Source organism: Sprattus sprattus (genome assembly GCF_963457725.1).
Source record: "Sprattus sprattus genome assembly, chromosome: 14".
NCBI lineage: Eukaryota > Metazoa > Chordata > Actinopteri > Clupeiformes > Clupeidae > Sprattus > Sprattus sprattus.
Genome location: NC_137912.1, coordinates 24800774 through 24827952, shown reverse-complemented (window position 1 = coordinate 24827952; position 27179 = coordinate 24800774). Strand labels below are relative to the sequence as shown.

Genomic DNA, 27179 nt, shown 5'->3' with positions numbered 1-27179 from the left:
TTGATTTCTCACCTCTGTTTTGTATGTGAATGTCTGCCGTGTGAGAGTGACCGTAGTCATTTTGTATGCACGTTCCGGTTTTACAAGGAAAATCCTTATGAGATAATGAATGGGGATTCTGAAAATCGACGAGATAACATCCATGGCAATAAAATAACTGCTTGAGAGCATTCGAGTATTTTCCTTAAAACTCACGTGTATGTCTTTGTATAGACCGTAGACTCATTATATCTCTAAAATATGTCTGTTGCTAACTCACTTAAAGTGCATGACACCTCAATACAAATATTTTTTTAAATAAATAGAAATGTAATGCCTCATGCGCCATGCGTCTTTACCGGCCAGGACCCTGAGGACAGTGGCCATTGGGACAAGGCTTTGAGCTCAGCAAACTCACGTGTTTTTTTTGTTGAGATTATTCGTAATATTTTACAGTACGTGTCTAAGTTTTCGCCTGGCTGTTGCACTGCTTTTCCAAATATATAAACTTGGCACTGAACGTCTCGTTCCGCGTATTGCCTGCTTCTGTTGCTGGCGTGTCATGAATTTTTACAGGGTTTTCTATAGTTTTTACTAAATTACCAACTACACACGCACTCTCGGTTGTGAGTTATTCCTAACTACTGGCGTAATGAAACCGGCTAGTGTAGTGTACAGGACACCAAATAGTTTAACAAAGTCTTCGCACATGTATATTAAACATTGTATATTGCCTACCTGACAATTGCGTGCGATTACCTAGCATCTTCATCTCTGCAGACATGTTCACACTCGGGAGATCACGCAGGCGCATTTTCAAAGGAAACTGTCAGTTTGAATGGTTGGGTAATTGGATGCTTAGGCTAAGTTGACAATGTGACTCATGGTGCTTTAGCGAAAGCATAAATGCCATAACTCATTTGCTAAATAAACTAAGATCGAATTTACAGTTATATAGATTTGTAAGTAGCATAAGAGGGACGGCAGAACGGCAGTTCTCAGTGATCTGATTGGGTCAGGTAGTGCAGAAAAAGGTAATGATAAAACAGTACGAGTAACAAACTCACCTCTGTATCAACTTTCTCCTGATGCTGACGCGAGTCCACTGGTCTCTAGCACTCTTTGTAATGGTGGAGCCAAAAGACGTAGGAGACTGATTAAGTCATATTTATCACATTAACATTTTAGGATCCTGTCAAAGCCATTTTTTTAGTTATACACAGGAGAAGTGTTAAATCCCTTGTGCTACCGGTTGAGGAATTGACACAGTGGTCAATCCTCTAACTGTCACATGCAATAACTCTACTGTGTGAGTGAGTTTTTTGTGAATGATGCAAGAGGAAGTGCAGTTGCCATTTTATGCGTTAATGACTGCGGCAGCGTTTCTCAAAGTGTGGGGCGCAGAGACGTGACAGGTGGCGCAAATGGACGCGATGAACTGGAGATTTTCCCGTTACAATGCCTTCCTTTATAGACAATAACGATCATACACCCCCATCGCACTAAACAACCACACTCAAACAAAGAAATATGGTATTGTTAGCCTAAGCCTATTCATTATTGTATTATATTAATAACCCTGTTGTTAACCTTTCCTGCTAGTATATGTTTTTTTCTCCACACTTGCACGGAGTTCAACGTTACAGCAACATAACTTTGCTCCGGTCGCTGCATCTGAGCTATCCATGTGAATCACCGTTCTCGCTCGCTCACTCTTTCTCTCCATCGCTCTACCACACCCATTCTGTAGCTTGCGTGTTGCTCCATTATACATTATAGGAGCCGCACCATTATACAATACTGTAAACATTAGATGGGGGACCGGGGTGAAAATGTGACCTGGAACCATAGTGCGAACATTTGTATTGACGTCGGCGTATTAATTGCAGCGGGACAATAAGAAAAACTTTTACCGGAGAATGAAAGTCGTATGACGATATGGATACATTTGTGACACAAAATACAAAGGTTGCGATTCACTACCACTGGCGAAAAAGACAGCCGATGCACCAAAATATCAACCTAAAAGAAAATTGAAAATTTCAATACATTTGACAATTGTACATTACATTACATTGAGTAATTTAGCAGACGCTTTTATCCAACGTGACGTACAAAGGAGGTATCAAGTTTGGCCTACCATTGATAACACAATTGAATAGTAGGCCCTTTTTCTTTGTTTTTGGAACTCAGCCCATTTGAGGCAAGGATTGACACCATTGCACTTTTATTTTCTCTATTTCTAAATTGATGTTATTTGTTAATGGTCTTCAGTTTTTTTAACTGATGTTATTTGTTATTGATTAAGATTAAGAGATCATTATTTCAATACATTTGACAATTTTAAACTTGGCCTACCATTTTATTGGAGCGATGAAAAACAGCTGGGGCTTCAAAAGGCCCCCTTGTGGGGAATGACAGAAAAAGTCAATGATTTAATGAGTCAATGCGCTCTTAGGGCAAAGACGGTTCAATCTGTCATCCTCTACAGATACATGAGGCGGGGGATGTAAAGCCATTACAGTCACCATCCTTTAATTAAATGCAGATAAATAAGAGCAGGGTTATAAAAGCAGGAATGAAAGCAGAGTTAGGATGCAAGACCTCCCTGCCCGCAGTCAGCAAAAGGCATTGTGTGCTAACTGATAACACGCACAAATTACTGACTCACTTTGCTCTAATCAGGCCTGGCCACAGCTCAAAGGGCACTGCACAAAGGCTGTACCACAGAGAGGTCCCACTCTAGCACCGTAACTCGCCGGGAGGCCTTAACCGAAAAGCACTCTTCAGGAAACACAAAAGAGGGTGTGAGAAGACTGGTGCATCCTGCAGTCTTTCATGACATGCTGAGATTGCAACAGTGTATGACTTGGTAGCAGACGTCCTTCACACCAGTGGTCAGTCGTCCAGGTCATGCAAAACTCTCAGGTCCTCTCAGCAAAAGGGCTCCAGAGTCACTTCCACATACTTGAAAAATCAAAATGATATCTGGAATACTGACTGCCAGACCCCTGAACTGCAAAGCGCAAGAACTTCTGGTGGCAACATCATATAGCCACATCAAAGGGGGCCTGCCTACCTTCAAGAGCTGATGCACTGTCAGCATCAGCACCTTGAAGACTTGGGGTGACGTAGCCATTCAGCCCTGGTAGATCCAGTAGAGGGCACACATCCTCCATCTTCCTGAGGACGAGGAAATACCTGGAGTGAAAACCCTGCTGCTGTTTGGTACTCACATGATGGCGTGCTTTGACTTCCAGAGCTGAATCTCCTGCGAAGGAACAACCAACACTGGCCCTTGCCACAGGGCCTCTCTAGGACCTCTTGAAAAAACGAATTCAATGATATAGCTCCGACTGATTGTCCTGTCCAACCATGGAGACAGGGGGTGTAAAGGCCACCATTCGCACAGGTGCTGTGAAAGTGGGCGTGGCTGAGAAACAGACAACATTAACTCCTGATAATTGACCCTGGCCCTCACTACAAGTTGGTTTTGTGTTTTTGTACCGTACTGTGGGCCCACTGTACTGTGGCATTCCAACTTGGAACACCCCCCACGGTACCATGGCATCCCTACTTAGAACAACCCCCATGGTACCGTGGCATCCCCGTCTTATTCCTTTCTGAACAGTTCAGTTTGATGGCTGATACAGGAAAGAATTCCAGCTCCTGACCAAGCAAAAGAGTTTTTATGTTTGTTTAGTCTTATTTATAGACAAAAGCATTACAGCCTGTACACATGATGGACATAGATATAGTTCACGTGCTATTGTTTTTAGATTTTTTTTATTTAGCAGATTTCATCAAACACTTGTGACATACAAGGGAAACCAAGAAAAACATGACAAATTCGAAATAAAAAGTAGTTCATCATCACAACTGTCACATGCAGATGTGGGCCCAGACTGAAAGCTCCAGGACTAGCGCATGGTCATCAGAATCCCATTCTTGTGTGTGCGGTTTATTTTTTTTTAAGCTTTTTAGAACAATAGAGATTATAGAGCCTGCAAGATAGCTTGGGAGAAAAAGCTATTATTTTACTTCCCCAGTTGTTCAGACATCATGTCTGGTGTCCTTTTACAGTTACAAAAGAGGCTTTAAGCAGGCGGTGACGGAGGATGCAGAAGAGCTGAATTAGCAGCCTGCAAGCCGTTCCACTGCAGTAGAATAGGACCAAATGCTGATGCAGTATAGTACTGGAGGAAGGCCAAAAAAAATTCTGTTTGCTATAGTCAACATGCTTTACACACATCATTCTGATGAAAACAGATAATTTTTTCTTAAAATAAAAAAAGCACATAAAGTCGTACTGCCATGTTTTGCACTCACTGAAGATAGATGAAAAAGAATGAGATCCCTTCAAAGGGTTGTTAATAACTTTATAAAAAGAGCACATCAATTTTCCAGAGAACTTTGTTTTAAGAGGCGAGCGAGGGGGTGGGGGGGGGGGTCTGTACATGTTTCTTGCGCAGCCAAGTCATCTTGCTGAGTGCCACCCTGTTTTACATGAGAACCTTAAAGCTGTCACCTCCTCTCCCACGCCAATCAGAAGCGGAAGCACAGCTGGCAATATCAGGAGCAGCCAAGGACAGGGACAGGAAATAGAAGGTCGATATCATATCAGCAATGAAAGAAAGTCACTGAATGCATAAAAACAGACTCTGTGCAGTCGACCAGATGCCTGTGCTGAAAAACTGGAGAGTAGGCGGGCATAGGTAAAAGAGATTTTTTGGGGTGGGGGTGGGGGGGGTAGATGCCTGTGTGTAGGGGGTAGGAGAGTAATCTGGAGCGATGTTTGGGAAGTGTGGGTGGGGTGGGGGGGCTTTTGGGTATGTGCAGGGAAAGGGAAGATGTCAAGGACCAGGCGGTGCTGTAGGCGAGGGGGCAAGAGTAGAGGGTGGCTGGCGGAGCAAGAGATCAGTCGTGGATTACGATGGGGCCTCGCATCCTCAAGCTGGGATGTGGGGGGGCCACAACCGGGCCCTGGGGAGGCCCCTGGGAAGGCCCTTGGGGAGGCCCCTGGGAGACCCTGCGCAGGTGGATCTGCTCACATGGCTGCCTACAGGCTTTTCTGAGTTGAGAGCGAGTGAGCAGCCTCCGAGCTTTCCTGGAGGGAAGAGAAAGAGAGAGAAAAGGAGCCATCAGAGGCAGGAGACATGTGTGATTCAAACTTACATCTGTGTTCATCCTGAAATTAGATAAATACAAAATGGGTTTTAAAATACATCCTGGAAAAACAGTGAGATTTTAACATAAGCAGTTATGTGGAAATACAATTTTAGATTTATAATGGAGCAAAGCAGACTTAAGACCCAACTTTACAACTACATGAACACCTCTAAAACAGCCATGTGTGTAGTGTAATTACAGACAGTGGTACTTGATTCAGTGGCAGAACTTAGGAAAAGGATATGTCTAAATGCATGTGTCTGAATTTTGAGTTCAAGAAATGAACTTTCATCAGCCTATAAGGCATGACTCTTCCTACATCTCTGAGCTTGATTATGAGCTTGGCTGGAATGATTGTATTAAAAGCTGAACTATATTCAAGGGACAGCATTCTGAAATAGATGATTTTTCCTATCCAGGAGAGGGTCCCTATCCTAAGGTGTCCTTACAAGATACACTGTGCAAATGAAATGACATAAAACCTTACTGAGTTACTGCACAATGAAATTCCAATTAAAAAGTAGAATATGACTGTGACTGACTCTTCCAGATGAAATAGTGTTTAACCTCCAGGCAGGCAAAGAGATAGCACAGTGTGTGTGTGTGTGTGTGTGTGTGTGTGTGTGTGTGTGTGTGTGTGTGTGTGTGTGTGTGTGTGTGTGTGTGTGTGTGTGTGTGTGTGTGTGTGTGTTTGTGTGTGTGCGTGCGTGCGCGTGTGTGTGTGCTATTTGATGTTGTGTACCATGGTGAAAACCTCATGCCCTGGTACTGTACACCACTTAAGAGAAAATTTAATTTCTACTTTCACTGAGAGCTCAAGATTCTGAGGTCCTTTGAGGGCATTGGGGTCATCACCACACACAGACCTGTTAAAAGCAGTCACATAAAGTCTGGTATGTGGTAATAATCAGAATGAGGGACTGGCTCTATATCTCAAACCCATGCAAAATGCAAGAGTAAAAAATTAGAAAGCCACGGGCTGGGCTTCAAATGGTCCATTAAACTGATTCATGACTGTGTGTGTGTGTGTGTGTGTGTGTGTGTGTGTGTGTGTGTGTGTGTGTGTGTGTGTGTGTGTGTGTGTGTGTGTGTGTGTGTGTGCGTGCGTGTGTGTGTGTGTGTGTGAAAGAGAGAGACAGAGAGAGAGAGATAGTGAGAGAAAGAGAGAGGGAGACATCGAGAGAGAGGGAAACAGAGAGAGAGAGAGAGAGAGAGAGTGAGAGAGAGAGAGCGAGAGGGTGGAAGAGTCAGTCAGTTCCAGTGCATTGTCTGACTGTTTTTATCACACATCCTTTTCAGAGCTCAGATAATTAACACACAAGTGTCCATTAAATCATCATATTACAATCACACATGACAGCTGGGATGGGAGGGGGGTTACTGGAGGAGAATGTGGCACCCATGAAGATCTGTCCATTTGTCAGTACTGCTGAATATTCTAGATGGTTCAGCTTGTGTACCAGCACAACAACACATCAATCACGCGCGCCCATGAGCGCTGGGCAGTGCAGCCTAGTCCGCCCGCCACCCCACCCGCCCGCCCCTCTCAGCAGGTTCAGAGCTAATCTCAGTGGACTCGTGATGAATGAGACGCCAGCCGGAGCTCCACTCCCACACAATCACTTCCCAGGGATCTCATTACTTCCTGTGCATTTAAAACATACATCTTATGAACGGGATTGAGCCTTTAGCCACAGCTGAAATGGAAAAAACAGGGTTTTGCTCACACAAACATAATACCCACACAGAAGTGGCACAAGCAGTCACTTTGGTTTTTTTGAATTACAATGCAGTTATGCATGCATGAAAAGGAGGCGTCTCATTAAATTGAAAGATGTCGGATCATTATTTAAGAATGCTTTCCACGCGTGAGGAGCGGTGGTTAAATGAAGCCGCGGCAGCTTGGTGTTGTCTGGCGTGGGCTCATCCATCAGCCCGGCCTGGAGCCCTCTCACAGCCAGGGGCCTCTTGAGATCAGCCAGCCCTAGCTGCAGGGCGCTGGGTCGGTCATGACTCACTCTGAGGCTCTACATATAGCCACGGTGTGTGGGTGTGTGTTTGTGTGTGTGTGTATGGGTGGGTGGCTGTGTGTGTGTGTGGAGTTCCATTGCAGTTCCTTCTGTTCATGCTGGGACTCCCCCCCACCAGGCCTCGTGTCAGGGCACTAACGCTGGTGGGGTTTCTGAGGAGCTGGGCTGAGAGGTCCTGAAGAGATGTCTGTGAGGCAACTTGGCTGAGATTAGGGTTGGAATGATTACATTATTAATTAAACTAAATCAAACACACTCGTACAGGAAAATGCACCGGTCACAAATCCACTACGACAATTTGAACAAATTCAGATCATGACATGATACATACTAAAGTCATGTAAGACTGCTAAAATTTCTGGTAATCTTGCTAATAATACTACCACTACTGTACTATAAGTAAAGTTATTCTGTATCTTTTAAAACAAAGGGGTTTTAGGCTTGCATCAATAAAAGTTATCTAAAAGATTTTATGAGATCTCTCGTGAACCCTTTTAAGCCCTTTTGAGGATTCTTGGGATCTACAGTATGTTGAGTTCTTTAAGATTTCAGTGTGCATTGTGCATCTCTTTGAAGAGCAGACCCTTGCGCTACTGCTCCCTCCCTGCTGCGGTCGGCCAGTCGAGTCGCAGCAAGGAACTGATTAACTGTTGGCCCACTCTATTACTCAGGGGAAAAATGTTTCAGGAAGTGAAAAGAAGTAATCTCCGGTGGCAAGCAGACATTACATTTTAATCTAGTTGCACAACTCCCCACAAATGAAGGACTTGAGGAATCAATGCTTGGCTTTAGGGAATATTATTCTCTGGTGTGATGCTGGATCTCCACAGGTAAACTAGGTTTGTGTGTGTGTGTGCGTGTGTGTGTTTGTGTGTGTGTGTTTGGAGTGGACTTACCATGAGAAGGTGTCTAACGGCTGCAGCACTGAAATGAAACAAGCAGCCAGTCATTAGCAGACAGTCACAATTACACGTGACCCACGATGCAGTGGGGCACAGGTGCAGAAGGGACCTCTGAGGGTCCCACACGCTGCCGTAGAAATAAACAGAGAGGAGTCCATTATGCTGCTTTTGCAAACGCTCACAAGTGGTGCGAATTGGACCATGTTCTGTTTCCAAGTCCCTTTCTGTGGACCTTTCCAGGTTACAATGTGGCTGCAGCCTCTGATACTGATTGAGCATCAACATTCATTTACTGTGTAGGTGGGATTCAGAAAGAAGCCAGTGGCTCTGAGCAATGATGGCTAAAGGTTCAGGTGAAAGGGCCTCCTACACTACCCTGTGCACATCACAGGGAAGTGTTTCTCACAATGAAAAGGTAAAATATGTACAAATATATTATATCACAACAGTTGTTCATGATAAATTGCATCATTTTGTGTAATTGGGTATGTCTGTGTGGTTGTGTGTGTACTTCTGATTGTGTCTACCCTTAGATTACCTGTGGAGCATTCATCACACACAACAAAGTTGCCAATTTTGCTAAAAGAAATGCTGAGAATGCAGGAGAAGTAATGAACTGGAACTCCTTGAACCAACAGGGATCTTAAATACATTTGCATCAGCACTTGGGCAATGTATGAATATTACAGGAACTAAGCTTTGTCATCACAATACTAGTATACTGAGGGCAGTATCAGGCTAAGAGGTTGCCTAACAGACAGAGGTATGTATCCATTATAACCAGGGAGTATGGGCTCCTCTCTGTCAATTCTCTCTCTTAATGTATTGTTACGTGTGAAACTGGACTGAAGTATTCATGATTGGATTGAAACAGTCAGAATTCATGATATTTTTGGCTTGAGCTAAGTGGCCATGGGTGTGTGGGTGTGCTGGCTCTGCTTTGGCCTAATCTAGTTCACCTTTGGTAGGGATGGACACAAGTGCCCACAGGGACAGGGGTGAGTGTGTGTTACCATGTGGCAGTGAGAGGAGGGTGCAGGTCAAATAGGACCCAGCAAACCTACCTGGTCTCCCGGGAAACGAGGAAGAAGCTGTCGTCAGGGGCGTCGATCCAGTTCGGCCTGCGCTTGCGCAGCATCATGCTGCTAGCACGGAGGTTTGACCCGCTGCTGCTCTTCCCATTATGCTGAGGGAGGGAGAGAAAAGGGAGGAAGAGAGAGAGAGACATACAGAGAGAGGAAGAGGGATACAGAGAGGGAGCGAGGGAGGATGAAGGAACGTCTACAGAGAGCTGAGGGTCAGATTCAATGGCTATAAATGATTGTATTACCAAGATCTAAATGAGTGAATTCATAAATAAATATTCTTACCAGAACAGATCCTACAATGTGCCCTGGGTTATCTATTGGAGCAGAAACAAAACATTAGATATGCATATACAGTACATGTGAACTGCAAAATATGCAAGTACCAAGTTAAACGTGGGGGAAGAGAAGGAGGGAGCAGCTTGCCTTGCGTTGTGGTGGCTCCTCTCCTCTCTGCCTCAGCCCGGCTGTGATGCTGGTAGCTGCGCTTTCCCAGCATGCTGAGCGGCCCGTGACTGGGCAGAGAGGAGAGCAGGCGGCGGGGAGGCTGAAGCTGCAAGCTGGGGGTCCGTGGAGGCCTCTGTCCATGCGGGGCTGGGCGGGACTCTGACACAACAAACACATACCCACAACGCTTCAGCGTCAAGCTAAATGTGCGAGTGGTGGCACTAACCCCAACCACTAGGGGGAGATATTGAGTCTGTGGTACCTCATGCAGAACAGTAAACTCACCAAGAAACTGAAGCACGCTGGTTAGGGTGCCTCTGGGCGTCGGTCTGACTCTCACCGGTCTCCCTCCTGTCCCCTCCGACGCTCTGATCATGTCTACACATTAGGATGCAGTGAGGTACAGTGAGTAACTCTCCCTCTCTCTCACTCCTTCGCTCATTTAACCAAGTCAGCTTGATGAATGGGCTTGCAGGACTCCAGGCTCTAGTTATTGATGGCTGGTGAGTTTGCCGAGACAGATGCTTACAAAAGCTGCACACTCACAGAAGAAAAATCTCTTTCACCATAATCAACTCGCTCCATCAACTCCCTCCATCTGAGCACCTAACTGATGACTGAAAACATTAACATTTCATGAGGCGCTGCACAACACACTCAGCCTCAGTCAGAGGGCTTCTCTGACAGAATGTGTTTGAGAAAATATCTGGAAAACAGAATATGCATGACTAGATTTCTGTGTTGCTACGAGTGAGATTTATTCAAGATGGCTGCCAGTGTCAGTTCTTAGGTAAGCAATTTAGGGATGATTTGGAGGTATGTGATTTAGGATGGTCTGAGTGAGCTTGACGTTCAGAACAGCTGGCCTTGTCTATCAGTCTAGCCCCACAGCTTACAGACTGCATAGATGTTTTCACATTAAGATAGAACATAGAAAGATAAGATATAAACCACTTTTTACATTTCAGCCACTTGCATTTGTTTTGCAGACAATCACAGCCAAAGAGCTGGCATGTGTCACTGTTTTTTATGATGTGGAGTTCAGAGACCATTTGACAAGAATGAATTGTGCAGACTCTGCGCAGACTAAGTCAGAAGCAGAGGGGTTGCAGTGGCAGCAGTTCTCAGAAGTAGTGAGATTCAATAACTGTGGCTTTTGGCAGCAAAGGTGCTGAGTGGCTGTAGGACTCGGTAGTGTCAAAAAAACAATAAGAATCGCAGTGGAGCTCAGAAGCAGGAGGTGGTCCGCTGGGCAAGGTCAGCCCTGCAGCAGTCCAGTTCGTTAGCTGGGAACTTGAGAAGTGATACACTGATAGCTTTGATTGACAGCAAGACAGTTCTCCAGCACAGCAGCGAAGGCCATGGAACCAACAGCCGTAAAGCTCCGGTCATGCTCTGGATTGAGTAGTTGCAGGACTTTCCCACTGCAGTTTGCATGTATACACACACATACAAGCACACAAGTACACACACTTACAAGCACACACGTACACACAGACACTGATGTTGACTGCAACTAAGGAGAGTGTTGATGGCAGGGATGGGGATGGTGGGTGGTCATGCTGTTCTCCTGTTCGAGATACACACTGGTGTGGTGGTGGGAAACTGATGGACACACAGGACACATGAACACTACAAGGACGCACAGAGGATGCTTTCAGCCATGGTTTTATTGGGAGATTTGGTTTGGTTGGGTTTCTTTTTTTTTTTTGGTGTTGCTCAGAAAACCTTCTCTGTCATTCCTTCTCACGGGCACACACATGCACACAAAAGTGAAGTCAAACTGAGGAGAGAGCAAAGAAGGACCAACCCAGAGAGCATGCCGCCGAGTCTTTGTGCTGTGGGACAGAGGAGACAGCACACTCCCGGAGTGGACCGAGGCGTTCATGACACATACACGGGTGTGAGACAGGCACAAACAGGCAAGGGGACAAGGGAAGCTGGAGAGAAAAGAAATTTGGAATGGGGGAGCGATGGAACAACACAAACGAAATGAGGGATATGTGATGGGTGTGGTGTGAGTGTTGGTGTGTGTAGAAGGGAACAGAGTTCTCTCCCATCTCTGATACTAAGGGCAGAATTCTCTCTTTCTGACAGAACACCTCATCACCTAAACGGAATTGGTGCCATGTCTGCTAACAGGTAGAAACCCACGGGATCTTTTGGACAGAGTTTGTTTGGGGAAATGAACTGCAGACTAAGCGGGAGTTGAGGAGCATGAATACCCCTTTGCCACCTGAAGCCCTGGGCAGACAGGTCAGATAAACCACCAACCCTCCATCACAGAACTGCCCTGATTTGATTTCCCCTCTGCTTAGTCTGTAAATGTCTGAGGAAAATGAGGAGAATCCCTGAACTTAGTGACTAGATTCTCCAATCCTGCTGATTATATCTCCACTGACCCAACTCTATCCTTTGGAAGGGCTCCTCAACTTCTGAGAACCTGGGCCTCGGGGATCCTGCACGCCTGGGCCCTCTGGGGCGCTGCACAACACAGGCAGCCCCCAGCTGATTGCACAAATCGCTGACCTCACACCTACCGTGAGCTCATTAACGCTGATGCCCTGAAGACCAATGGGATTATAACTAAGTCTTTCAGAGGCAGGAAGTAAATCTCACTCATCTAAGACAACCAAAACTCAACTGACCTTTCTTCTCATGTCTATGCCTTACATAGAGAACCTCTGAGCCCATCACACCACTGTAACAACAAAGGTCCCATATTCCAACAGTGCTTCGATACGTTCCCTACTGCACTCAACTACTGCTTCATCTACTTCATACTTGTGCCAACGCCAGTTCACCCTCTGTGCACTGAGGGCTAAGTGATTGCCAGTACAAGCTGAATCACACACATTCTAAATACACACACATACACTTGCGTATGTATCTGAAGATAAGGAGCAGGGATACATGCCATAGCATCAGCCATGGGTTATAATCTGCCTCAGATGTTGGAGTTGACAGTCTAACCACTAGTAAAACAAAATACAATTTTCTCTAATCTTAAAAACAGCATTTTATAATAAATTTGATTATGACATACAGCTTTCATAGGCAAAATACATTCATCAATCTTGATTAGGTTTTGTAAGTGTAAGGTCCACACTATGATATATTAAGGTATAACCACTTTGTGGCTGCAGCAAGGTGGAGTGGTGCATGTTTAATGTGTGGGTGTGTGTGTGTGTGTGTGCACTTTCCTTTGTCCTTTAGTCTAAAAAGGATGTGCCTGGAATTAACCTTTGGAAGTGCACTGTGACATTCATGACAAATGAAAAACTGTCACGGGACAAAAAAACCATAAAGAAAATAAACAAAGCAAGCTGAACAGAACAAAAGATGATGAAACGCTTCTGTGATGGAGGACAGGCAGTCTTTATTGGAAACGGAGGGAGTGGGGGAAGAATACAAAAAATGAAATAATAATATAATAACAATAATAATAATAAAAAGAGAGCGAGAGTCAGAGGGGATGGGGGAGGAATGGCAGCGCAATGTGGTGGCCGTGCGTGAGTGTGTGTGTCTGTGTGTGTGTGTGTGTAGGTCGGTGAGTGTGGGAGGACTGAAGTTAGGAATTTAAAGAGCTCTTACACTCCGCCTTTATTGCCCCACAGTTAATGGGCACAAAGGGGCGGCGCGCAGCACGGCGCAGCCTGATGAGGTCACGGCACATGTGACGCGCCAGCTTGGTGAGGCGCGTTGCTTGCAGCAGGAAGGCCTGTTTGGTCTTCATGGAGGACTTGGGGCTGCCGCTGTTACGCTGGGGCACCATGTGGGAGGACTGGCGCATGCCGTGACCACGAGAACGAGGTTCCTGGAAGGATGAGAAACAGAGAGGAAGGGCAGGAGATAATATTGTGTTAAGGCTCAGGTTCCTTCAGGAACAGAATTTATTTTAGTTTAAATGTCATATCTCACCTAATTCCAGCCCTCATCTCACTCACTCTGCCTGTTTAAACTACACAGCCTCTCCCTGCTCCTTACCATCAGAGCTGTCTCCAAGACTGCATGTCTGGCCTCACGTTCACCCTATCTCTGTTGGCATGGCAACACATCTGCCTCATGTACATTCTGTGACTGCTCTCTCTAATGCTCCATTATTCGGGGATTGAGGCAGTAGGGTGTGTTGTGAAGGGATAGAATCCTCATCCTTTCCCTGCCAATCTCGTTTGTGAGACCTGGTGTGTGTGTGTGTGTGTGTGTGTGTGCTCAATGAGTGCTCTTACAGTAGATGGTGGGCTTGGAGGCGTTCGCTCCTCAGCACCCTCTGCTCTGCTTGGCATCTTCAGGCCACCGTACTTTTTCCAGTACATCCAACAGGCCACACACAGGCGACACTGCATGTTGGGGGGGCCCCATGAGTACCACTGTGCAGACTGGATGGCTGCAGGGTGACAGAGGTAAGAGGAAATTCACAGGTAAGAGTAGAGTGTGTGTGTGTGTGTGTGTGTGTGTGTGTGTGTGTGTGTTGGGTTCCTCACCAAAGCAGCTCTCGCAGGCACGTCCGCCCCCCGAGGGTGTGAAGCCTGCTGGAGCCGCAGCCCCGTTCAAGGTGGCCATTTTGCCGTTACTCAGTGAGATCTGGTTGGGGTTGGGTTTATTACTGCGGCACAGAGAGGGGAGAGAGACGGCCGTTTAGACAAAGGGAATTAAATCACTCAGCGATGCACATGGAGGTGCAGGTCAGGCGGGGCAGACTCACTATGTTGGGATGTAAACCTGCTTCAGTTTGCTTTCTGCCTCTGCTGCTTTCAGACGTTTCTGTAGGAGAGAGAGAGAGAGGGAAACAGCAGGAGAGAGAGAGAAAGAGGGAGATAGAGAGAGAGGGAAAGAGAGAGAGGGAGAGGGAGAGACAAACAGAAGGAGAGAGCGTTAGAGAAAGAGAGACAGAGATCAGCAAAGTCTATGTGGGTGCATTTTTTTTTGAGATACCAAAGGTTTTGAATGCCATAGTGTGTGTATACTATGCAATGCCTACCTGTTGAACATATCTGTCTGTAGTTTTCCACATGTAGTAATACTCAATGATGCTGGTCAGAGACTTCCACGGGAGCTGAAAAGCCAACAGAAATTGAGAATCATCTTTAGTTTCCCCTGTGTTCCTGCACATCCTCTGCTGAAAGACTGCTTTGCTCCATATCTGGTGCCTCTATGGAATATTCATGCCCATTCCACCCCAGGTGCTCCATCAGACGTGTGTGCACAGGTGTCTATGAGTCAGTGTGTGTGTGTGTGTGTGTGTGTGTGTGTGTGGAGGCGTGTGTCCCACTGCATAATTTAGTGCGTTCTCACTGGTGTTTACACTTATGGATGGAGTGCAGGTGCAGCGGTGTGATCACTATACTGCACTACACATTCTCAGGGAGAAAGAGGGAAGCATGGTGCGTCACATTAAAGTCAAACTTTAGCTTACTTGTTTTGCTTAACTTTAAATAATCGCCATTGCAACCATTAATGCTTTAATCGATTTGATCTATATTTACTACAACATGCAACTCATTGTTGTTGAAGGAAATCATTATTCTCTAGTTTCCAGGTGTGTATGGACAAGTTTCGTTCATAGTTGTCCTTGCACCGTTTAAGAGGTTATCGTGACTCACAAAGTCTTGCCGGATGTCGTTGAAGTCCTTGCCGTACTTCTCGAGCGCCTCCTCAAACAGGTTGGCCTCGGAGGAGCTCCACTCCTCCATCTCGTCGCGGCACAGCACCGGCCCTCCCTGGGGCACCAGCACACTCAGGGCGCTCGATAGGTCATAGTTGTGCCGATGCAATGTGTCCATGGCGTGGAACTGCAAATAGTAGAGACACATTAGATGAGAGAGAGACAGAAAGAGAAAGAGAGAGAGAGAGAGAGAGATGGGGGAGGGGGAGAGAGAGAAAGGGGGGGAGAAAGAGAGGGGGGGGGAGAGAAAAAAGAGAGAAAGAGAAGGGGGTAGAGAGAAGTATAAAAACAGAAAAGTAATGAGAACGGGAGAGATAAGTGGGATGTTGGGATGAAATGGAGGAACAAAGATTGCAAGAGAGAAAGAGAGAGAAAGGTTGATAAAGACAGGTACTTCTGACAGTACTTCTAGGGGAAGAGAGAGTGTCCAGAGACACAAGAGAAGAGGACAGACATTGAGGGGTAAGTGACACTTAGAGAGATGGGAGGGTGGAGAGAGAGTAGAGGATAGCGGTGAGTGTGGCAGTACCAGTGTGATGTCTCGTGAGGCGGCAGCTGCGCTCATGTGTAAGCTGGGCTGTCTGACGGAGCTGCTGCAGTCCAAAGCCCGCGCAAACGTGCCCACTGCCCTGCAAAGACATGACTATCATCAAACGTGCCCACTGCCCTGCAAAGACATGACTATCATCAAACGTGCCCACTGCCCTGCAAAGACATGACTATCATCAAACGTGCCCACTGCCCTGCAAAGACATGACTATCATCAAACGTGCCCACTGCCCTGCAAAGACATGACTATCATCAGCACCTCACCTTTGCCTGGACTAGACAGAGTCCTCACCTTTGCCTGGACTAGACAGAGTCCTCACCTTTGCCTGGACTAGACAACAACGCAATAATGTTTATCTAACGCCTGATTCCTTAGATGCAGCGCTGGTGCAGTCTTATAGAAAAACATCCCACATAAGTAAAGATCGACCCGTAAAGACAGGATTCTAGAGATAGGATGCTTCTGTAATGCAGCTTCTGGAGTACTTCTGCTCAGGATACTTCTACAAGTTTGGTATGAAAACGCCTCATTACAACCAGGCTACTGGGCTGACCCCCCTCCTGTAACCCCTCGGGCCATACTGGGAGGCCCTCTGCACTATTCTGGCTGAGGGCACGTGGCACCACAGGTGCAGCCCAGCTCCAGGTATGGTAAACAGCGTATCAGTTAGGATCTGAAAGGTGAAAGGTACCGAGCCACCACCAGGAATTGGTCGATCTGCTTGTTGGTCAGCGGGCACTCTGGGTCCCACATGTGCTCCTCCAGCTTTGACTGATCTCTGTCGTCATCTACACCTGCAGGAGGAGACAAGGAGAAAAAAACATTCATTTCATTTGCATGTATGCCTACATGTCTGTGACACAAACACAAACGCTAGTGCAGCCATCTGATGTGTTTGTACAGAACACACAAACACAAATGAACAACAAACTCCATCTGGGCCGAGGCTGCTGATGTATTCCACATCTAGGGCTCGCAGGGGACCGGATTTGAGTATCTCCTGAGGGCCAGAATGACAGCAGCATCTCTCACTGCCTGTACAGGGGACTGATCTATATACCGGTAGTTTATTAAGGGTTCAATCTAGCGTGAGCCGCTGAGTGTGTGGGACTCCCTGCTGGAAAAATCATCATCATCACACTAACATATCCAGGCCTTTGATAAATTCTGCTCATTAAAGACACCGTCACACACTCACACACACACACACACACACACACACACACACACACACACACACACACACACACACACACACACACGGCCGCCAGGCACAGGTGACTGCTTCCCTGATTAAATCATTTGTCCTCCCTTACAACCAGTTCCACTGGCTTGCTTTTTACGGCATTCACCCCAACCCACATTCAAGCCCATCTCTGTTCTTTTTTTGAGTGTGCATAGTGGGTCAGGGATTGGTATCTCAGAAATGTGTGTGTAGGGTGTGAGCTTGTGTGGACACAGGAGTTTGAGCTTACTTACCCTCTTGCATCATGTCAGGGACATCTGCTTGAAAACGTGGTCCCACACGAATCTCCCCTTTGTCGGCCAGCAGCGTTTTCTGTGTGGGATCGTACACTAGCGAGTAGAAGAATGTATCCTGGCGAGGGGAGAAACGGTAGCCTATTTAGAGTCAGAGTCAACTGGTTTATGCTACACATACACTCCCAGATATTCTCCACAGAACTACATCCTGTGTCTTGAAGCACTTGAGTGTTGGCACTTTTGACTTGTTTGAAGATTCAGCCAGTAATAAATGCTAGTCCTGCATACTTTGTGATCCAAACCAGTGAGGTTTTGACAAGACACAACAACGCAGCATTAAGGATGGCGACCACCTTTTTCTATTCCACTTCTTCTACCTTTTTTTATTTTTGTTTGTTGTTTTTTTGGACCGACGCAAGTAAGAGGGGGATGTGACCTGAGCTGAACACAGCGATCGGATTTCAATGTGGACACTTAAGACAATATTAATACCAGGTGTTAATGTAATCTGGTTGAAATCATATCATATCTTGACATAATCTAGATATGTCACACATTTTAATGCCATGTGTAAAAAGCCTTTGTGTAACAATGAAAATGATTAACATGCTATCCAGTTACCTGACCGAGCAGTCACAGAGCCTTGAGGAACAATGGTAAGTTCACTAGCAGAGGGTACCAGACTTTCTATATCTGCAACTTTTACATTGGACAGGTATGAAAACTACACCACATGTGTTTCAGAAACTCCTACCAATCGCCTCAGTCACTCAATCAGTAAACAATGGTCTACTGGGTCACATGATCTCACAGTTCTCAGAGAGAATTTATATAAAGGTCATCAATGATTCAGAGAAGGATGTGCCTGTGCTGTAGTATAGTCTGAAAACTGACAGATATTTATGCAAAATGAAAGGGTGTGGATGCAATGTAGTCAACTAAGTTAGTGTGAACCAGACAAAAAGGCTGGTACCTCTTTATCCAAGTAGGACAACACCGACTCCGTCTCATTGAGAAGCGCAACACTGCACTTCCCCCTGGTACAGAAGAAGAAAGCAATTACTACACACTGAACGCTTGCACACACAATGCCCTTCCACGTGGCCACTTTACTTTCAGACTTTACTAAACCAGAGAGTAAATGAGATTAGGCAAGATTCATCACCAAAAGGAAAACAATAAATTGACACGTTTGTCCTATAAATATATATAACCTCCTGACACTCCTGTTCTTCCTTGGCACGAAAAAGTTAGCTTTTCTAAATCAAGCAACCTAGAAATGTTTGAATGCTAACCATAACCGTCACAATAGAAAACCAACTACGTCTCAGTTTGACTAGCAGTTGAGTTCGCTGTAGCCTACAAAGCAGCAGTGACGATCCTTCTCAGATGATCATTATTATGAGCAGAAATGGGCTAAGTAATGTTAATACTGAAAAGATACATTTTAATAAGAAGTAAAGATTAAACACAGAAGTAATGTCACATCTGTCTAGATTCTTCTACAACCACACAATATTTGGTAACCGTGTTTGTAATGTTAGAAAGGTACTACACACATAAATGTGTTTTTGGAGGTATAAACTAAATTATATGAGGGTGATGAAACGCATTAATGCTGGTGTTAATATCGACTTAATTACCAAATTTATGAAAAACGAACTAACATCTTTTTGAAGATGGCGTGATCTAAATAGTTGTGTGTCTGTGTGAAGAAAGGAGGGAATAAGGACCGGATGACACACATGCTCACACTGCTGGTATGACAAAACATCTCAAAATCTTTCAAAAGATCTACTCCTAAAGAAGTTTAAACATGAAATACTGGACATATGTTTCAATAATGCCACTGTTTGTATTTTGTGACTGTGTGTTTTTGGAGAACTACAAACCTCCTTTGACTAAGGCCCACCTGTGAAGATGTGGGGTGGGGTGTACCTAGGGTCTAAGGCCCACCTGTGGAGATGTGGGGTGGGGTGTACCTAGGGTCTAAGGCCCACCTGTTGAGATGTGGGGTGGGGTGTACCTAGGGTCTAAGGCCCACCTGTGGAGATGTGGGGTGGGGTGTACCTAGGGTCTAAGGCCCACCTGTGAAGATGTGGGGTGGGGTGTACCTAGGGTCTAAGGCCCACCTGTGAAGATGTGGGGTGGGGTGTACCTAGGGTCTAAGGCCCACCTGTGAAGATGTGGGGTGGGTTGTACCTAGGGTCTAAGGCCCACCTGTGAAGATGTGGGGTGGGGTGTACCCCGTGGACTGTGTGCCGAGGCTGGTGCCTTACCGTATGTGTGTGGCTGGGAGGGATTCATACTGGCGTGACAGAAAGAGTTCTCTGTGCCGGAGCTGGTGCTTTTGTTTTTCTGACAGCTCAGGTTCTGAGGGGCTGTCTCTCTCTTCCTCCAGGTCCTCTGTACATGCACACACACACACACACACACACACACACACACACACACACACACACACACACACGTTACTCATACAGCACAGTATCAAACTTCACTTAGTCACAAACACTTCCCTGAGTTAACAGAAACTCATGGGGATATCAAAGCCCTAGAAGAACATGTACTTGTCTGGTCTAACTAAATGCACATGTACATCTACTCAGTAACATCTGCAATCATACACATACAGTCCCCAATGGGATGACATCAAAATTAAGTAATTTTGTCAAAACTAAACTGATGTTATAAAACACTGCACAACGAGAATCAAATGGTTACAAACCTCCACACGACCGCTAAATCCCCCCCAACCCATCTCCCAGACGTACTTGCATGTTTGTCTGCCAACTGGATCAGGCTGTGTGAGATGTCTCTCCTCCTGTAGAAACACACCACCTTGGCCTCCACATTTCCGCTCGCAGTCTGCCAGAGACATGAGAGACTGTCAGGACATTCACTCATTCATTCCAGGACAAGAAAGGACCAGTTATCCTTCTCTCACAGATTCCCCTTTGTTATTACTGGACACAAGCAAAGCTTTTCAATCTGGTTCAATTAATTTAGATCACATGTCGAACATTCCACAATTCATACAATTACATGAACGTACATATCACCCAAATAGTTTCTATGTGTCTATGGTACATGTGTCTCCGTCTCCAGTTTGGAGTTTCTATGTATCTATGGTACATGTGTCTCCACCTCCAGTTTGGAGTTTCTGTGTCTATGTGACATGCCACTTCCAGTTTGGAGTTTCTATGTGTCTATGTGACATGTGTCTCCACTTCCAGTTTGGAGTTCCTGCTGCCATTCATCAGGTGGTCAGCGCCACACTTTGCACAAATAAACATTTGCAGAATACAACAAGTATTCAAATGCCGGAAGTAGCCAGATACAACAGTTCACATACCAAGTATTCTTAAATATGCTTTAAAAAGGCATTTCAATTCTTTCACAAGACAATCACAGTATTTTGTTTTCCACAACAGCAATAACTAAAAAGGTGTTTGTGTGTGGATACGTAGCCATTGACTGTTCTGATCACAGGTCAGAAACTGCTTAAGACAAGGAAACTACTGTACAACAATTCAATCACGGTTCTTTTCAGATATTCTGTTAGCTGCTGCTGATAGCGACACAGATTTCTGAAATCAGAAAACAAACTGCTATGTAGGCTTCATAGTATGTATCATTTCAGATGATCAAGGTATCTTGACTTTTGTAACTCTCTTGAGGCCAGGCACATCCATTATTTGACGTAACACAACAATAACATCAGACATACTCACAACTAAACACCCAACACAAGCAATGAGTTGGGCTCTCTTCTATGGGCTGACTGCATGCCGCTGGATAGAGTGAATATAAGTGAGAAAAACAGCACTAATCTACTACTTGCAATTACTGATGGTTCCAGTGACAGTATAATAGCAAAGGGTCACACTAAAAGGAAATCTAAAGGATGCATATCATCTGCCAACCTCTGGATGTGTGAATGTCACACCCCAGACACATTGTTGTGGTCAAAGAAGAGACACTGGTCCACATGTATATGCCATATGAATTAGCACCTAGTGGTTCCCAAACCTTTCATGGCAGGCGCACTTTTTGACAATGACAAACAAATATTGCCTATTATATGGCCTATTACCTGCTTTTAACTGAAATTCTGCATTGCTTTTCTTAAACACTGTCACTACATTTGAACAGTTAAACGTATTCAATTAAATTTCATCGATCAGTTAAACTTAACTGTTTCATCAGTTAAATGTTTTTCTTTCTTCTTAAAATTGATCAAATTTGGATGGATCAAATATGGTTGATTGGCTATCAGAACATTCTTTTGATTTGTTTATGTTAGGTGCATGTCCATGTTCTTTTTGCTCTGTTTTTACATCCTCAACCCGCACTTTGGGAACCACTGGTCAATGGCAACAGAAGCCAGTAGTTACCTGTCAAATTCGAAGATAACTCAATACCATGAAGCTATTCATATACTTCCTGGGGAACCGTGACGCAACACCACCAAACTGACCACTTTTAACACAACGTAATTATCTTCTCCAACAAATCCCCCACACACTTTTTTTTGTCTAGGTAAATTATATGCACTTCTCCTACTGACGCGCCCTTCAAGGGATACCTACAATATTACAATAACTACAGACATTCATCCCTTAATATCCGGATTAATCGGTGTTCATGTTGTTACTGATATTAGTCTGCTACCAGTTGTCTAGTTGTAGCCTGCTGGGTCACAATAACTTGGATGGCCGGTAAATAAGCCATCAGTTTACAAGTTCAGCAACAGGCAATATATCAGAAAGAGTTTTGGTTGAGCTAACCTTCATGTCTATTTGGGGACAGAGGTTTGTGAGAAAAGTACAAGAATAACCAGTCCACTACACATGCTAAAACAACAAAAGAATCATGGTATGTGGAGCATCATGAGGGAGACCAAGATATTTTTGGTTGAGACCTATCCTAGCCTCAGAATACCCTGACTGACAGACCTTTTGTCTAACACACATTATTCCAGGTTCAAAAACAATATTACAGCAAAACTAAATACTGGTAATAATAATAACATATTTATATATTTTTTTCTTTGCATGAGAAGGTCCACACAATATAATCCCTATCTCCCCTGATTCATGATATTGGTCTGTGTATTAGTGCCAGTAGAAGTAGTTATGAACAAGGCAAAAAACAAGTTAAGGTGACTCTATTTCGATTCTAAAACCCCAAAAGGAGATAAAACATGTAATTCGTAATAAAGTAGAATTAAAGTAGAATAACAGTAGAGCAAGATATGATCTAAAATGAAACTTGCAAAATATAATCTCCAAATATTGCATTTCCAATGTAAATATAAGCTGTTAAAATAATGACTGCTAATTTTCCGATGTGGACTGAAAACTACAACACATTGAATGACTGGAGAGGGACACAAAGAAATGTCTGCTCAGCCCTGAGGCTTGACAGCCTTCTCATAGGGTGACTGTTGGGTGTGAGGCCATGCCTTGATCCCCACCCGGCCCACAGGCTACAGTACCTTATTCAGCTCCTCTATTCTTCTGATCAGGTAAGGGTTGCTTGACGAATTCTCAAAGAAGACATAATCTGAAAGAAGAAAGCATGTTGAGTCAATGGAACAAATAGGGCCAGACCAATGGAATATGACAGCAGATGGGCACGTTCATCACTAACATCAGCACTAACATCAACATGCACTAAAGCATCTAGACATCTATTGCATGAGCTGGCTGGAGTCGGTTTGAAATGAGTCTGTTCACGGACCTTTAGAAACAGTGAAAAGTCTCATAAAATACCTGTTGCAGTGGATGGAAAAATCACATCAGTTTTTACCATCTAATCTAAAGCATAATGTGCATACACACAAACAATGCATTTACTAAACAGCAAAAAGACAAGACCTTCAGCAGCAAACAACTCAGTTGGATAATGAGGACTGCATGATTTGCTTTGTAACCAGGGGGGTATTCCAAGTATGTGGTTTGGTCTCCAATCCAGATTAGTAAACTCAGAGTAAGTGGTAAACACTCTAGTAGAAGAGCCCTATGGCTTTATTCTCCTGTCAAAACAACTTTCTCCAAGTTCACTAAACCACGTACTTGGAATGCAGACCTCACTCAGCTAATGTTATACAATGTGAAGACAATTCCAAAGTGTTCAAACTGAAAAATCGACAATTGGCATGATGGATTTTGAACACATGGACACCTTAGTAATCACGAATAAGAGGCACAAAGTGACATTATTAAAAAGGACACTGTTTACTGGCTTCTGGCTGACCAGAGGCCTATACTAGGAAGCAAGTTCCACATACCCAGGGTATCTTTTGCTGGTTGGTTTGACAAACCTTAACAACGGCTGTCACGCATAACTGATGTCACAACGGTGGTTATTAACTCATTATGTCAACCCAGCTTTTCCCAATCTAGCTATGAACGCATTCATGGAAAGGGGTGGTGATGGCATCTCCAGTTGACCAATCGCAAACACACGGAGGTCTAGAGCCCGCAGATTTCGCACAAGACGACGAAACCATAATCGTTTCTCAGACGAGGAAACCATAATCATTTCCAAATATGTAGAAGTGTGAATTGCAAGTTAATAGGCTTATCAACATCACCGTCTCATTATTAAAGCATGGGTAGATCTGACTTTAATCACAATTGTGTATTCTTTTTAATTGATGGGTTGTTTAGATGACGTGCAAGTCAATATTAGTATCATTCTTTCCTCTGCAACCCTGGCTGTGTTAAACGGTCTTGGGAACCTTTCCATACTAAGAGACCTTCTCACTATCAGCTCACTGAGGTCCACAAGATCTTCAGGACATAGTGACACCATTTTGCAAGAGAATTGATTGGTTAGAAGGCGGTGCTTTTCTACATTTTGATCAGTTATCTTGAACATAACTTGGGTGGTATCCCAAGAACGTGGTGTAGTGACAAACCTGGCTAAGATAAGTCAGAGTAAGTGGTAAACCTCCTAATAGGTATGCTAGGAGAATGAAGCATGCCGATATATCCAGGTATTAAGTGAACCACCATTGTGATACTAAAAACCCAGGGTTAAGCCTGAAGTTACCTCGCTAACCCAAAATCAAGTTTCATAGTACAGGCCCCAGATGCACCTAAGATATTGGACTGGAGGTCCACAGAGACAGTGCATCCTTAAAGTCATGAGCACTCTACATTTACATTAAACACTGCTGACTATGGCTTGTAAAATTACAGAAAGGGGTATAGCATCATCAACATTTAAAAGACATCTTCCAGTGAGTAGAGATGGCAAAGACTTGGTCAAATCATTTAATAAGTGCAATTGCAATGCAGGCCTTTATTGGAGAAGTTACTGAGGTCTGTTTCTCAAGAGTCTATCAAGTGTGTTTTGTTTAGTCTTTGTAGAACACACCATACTTTAGAAATACTTTTAAAGTATGCATAAATCGACAGGAAATACGGCCAGTGCCTCCGTAATCTATGCATAGAAGAAAGATACGAATTATGATTTACACATGAAGCGCGAGCGCTGATAAGTGTGCCTTCAACCAGAAGAGGACGTCTATCGGTATGGATCACGTGACCAACATTCCGATACTTTGTAACCGAGAATTGTGTAAATAGCGGTACTATTAGACCGATTCAATACAAGGTAGCAAACAAAGACTAAAATAGCTGTTGAGGCAGCGTAGCAGCATGCATGATTAATGTCGAATTGCCGACCGTTTGTTTACATAAGACATCACGACGTTTCAAAGCTGGTGGGGAAACAATAATGTTCCAACATTTTCATTGCCACGGTGCAACGACGCCATGAAACAATGTCAGATGCCGTGGCATAGAAGGCTAATATAGCCACTGGTTAACTTAGCTGGCTAATTGCGCGGCTTGCCAAACACAGGCATTCCTAATGGCACATGATATTTTCTAATACAGCGTACTTCCCTTCTACTGTGCCCTACTAACCACGATAATACTTCTACTGTCTCATAATTTCGATCATCAGCCTGCACGCTAATTTAGCACTGATAGCTCAAATGAGCAAGGAAGCTGGCTAGCTGGCTAACTAACTTCAAATGTATACTCAAAGCCAGTATAGTTACCCAATGATAATGCTACTTATCCAAATATTTCTTTGTCAATATATCTACATTGCACACATATCAACAATGTTCAGTGCACATACCTAGTTGTGCAACTAGCTGAGAATTGTGCTTTCATGAGACGCATGACTACAAATGCAAAGTAGCATTTTAAAGGTTAATGTTATATTCCAGCAACAATGCTAGTTCGGCACCTAGTCGATCGCTGGCTAGCTAGCTAGCTTGGGGTGCTAAAACAGAGGCCTGGCCCAAATTTGAATCCAAAACATTTCAAAATCACGCCGCTCGTTCAGTCTAATTGAGTGAGTGATGCAGTTAATGTAAACGGTCTTCAAATATGACTCTTGGATGAGGTCAACAAAACATCTGTATCGTTATGGCGCTGGTATTTTTTTCGGCTCATTAAAAACACAGACTTACATACCTCCAACCCGGTACATGTTGGCCGCCATTTCTGCCCTCTTGGAGTGTTAAAAACCAAATCATAAACAAAAATGTTTAAAATAAATACATTAATCAACGCTTTTGAAGTCCACCCTCTTATAAATGCTATGCCTAAACGATAGGTGGGGAGGGAGGGGTGAATGAGTTGCGGATTATCTTCAGAGGAGCCCCCCTCCTAAGATTCATAGTACAATACAGTAACACGCGGAAAAAGACTCCGATATCAGCCCAGAACGGCTTCCTGGTGCGGATGGGAGAGAGGAGGAGAGGCAAGGGGTGGGAGGGAGAGAGCATAGAAGCGTTCGCAACGATGGAAGGACTGACCGTGTGCCTATAATGGATTTGGTGATATGGCGTGAAGGCAATGGCTCGAAAAAAAGTCGGTGATTTGTTAGACCAACTTTTCATTTCACCCATTGGTGTATATCAGTATGCATATGAAAACAATGATTCATTTAATCATATGAAGAATAACACACTATCAGACGTGAGCGCTTGCATTGCGAAAACAACACAACGTCCAAATGGTTGGCTATTTATTATAAGATACACAAACGCCTATTGTAGTCTGTATTCTAGGTAGCCTACAGTGATTTTTTTTTTGTCTGATTCATAGTTGGCTGGGGTGGTGAGGTAGCCAGCAGATTTTGACCGGCTAGAGTTAAATGACTTAGGCTCTCGTAGAGAGACCGAGAGCAAAAATACATTTTTCAGACACTTTGAAGTCTGGACATCGTTTATAATCGTTTGGGTTTGCGGCATTCTGAATGAGCATTGTATATACAGCCGCGGAAAAAATTAAGAGACCACTTCAAAATTATCAGTTTCTCTGGTTTTACTATTTATTGGTAGGTGTTAAAGTAAAATGTACATTTTAGTTTTATTCTATAACCTACTGGCAACATTCCTACCAAATTTCAAATAAAAATATTGTCATTTAGATAATTTATTTGCAGAAAAATGACAATTGGTCAAAATAGCAAAAATGATGCAGTGTCTTCAGATCTCGAATAATGCAAAGAAAACAAGCTCATATTCATTTTTAAACTACACAATACTAATGCTTACACTTAGGAAGAGTTCAGAAATCAATATTTGGTGGAATAACCTTGATTTAAAATCACAACTTTCATGTGTCTTGGCATGCTCTCCACCAGTCTTTCACATTGCCGTTGGGTGACTTTATGCTACTCCTGGCGCAAGAATTCAAGCAGCTCGGCTTCTTTTCATGGCTTGTGACCATCCATCTTCCTCTTGATCACATTTCAGAGGTTTTTTATGGGATTCAGGTCTCGAAATTGGGCTGGCCATGACAGGGTCCTGATCTGGTGGTACTCCATCCACAC

General features: G+C 44.2%; 1 protein-coding gene across 2 annotated transcripts; it reads right to left on the bottom strand.

Moving 5' to 3' along the window:
• Positions 1-4896: 4896 nt before the first annotated feature.
• mta3 (metastasis associated 1 family, member 3) lies at positions 4897-26023 on the bottom strand (the record flags this gene model as incomplete). Of its 2 annotated transcripts, XM_080851241.1 has the most annotated exons (19): positions 25814-26023; positions 22810-22877; positions 20084-20177; positions 19589-19715; positions 18283-18346; positions 17307-17424; positions 16519-16621; positions 15807-15906; positions 15216-15404; positions 14594-14668; positions 14318-14376; positions 14097-14218; positions 13842-13999; positions 13207-13429; positions 9898-9990; positions 9592-9771; positions 9451-9482; positions 9145-9266; positions 4897-5086 (listed from the first exon to the last, which is right to left on the bottom strand). In XM_080851241.1, exons 1-19 carry the CDS (start codon positions 25839-25841, stop codon positions 4897-4899), a joined length of 2145 nt encoding a protein of 714 aa, XP_080707367.1. In that variant the 5' UTR covers positions 25842-26023. The 2 variants fall into 2 exon arrangements, with proteins under 2 accessions (XP_080707367.1, XP_080707368.1); XM_080851242.1 differs by lacking the exon at positions 9451-9482 and having other exon boundaries at positions 9581-9771.
• Between the last annotated feature and the right edge of the window lie 1156 nt (positions 26024-27179).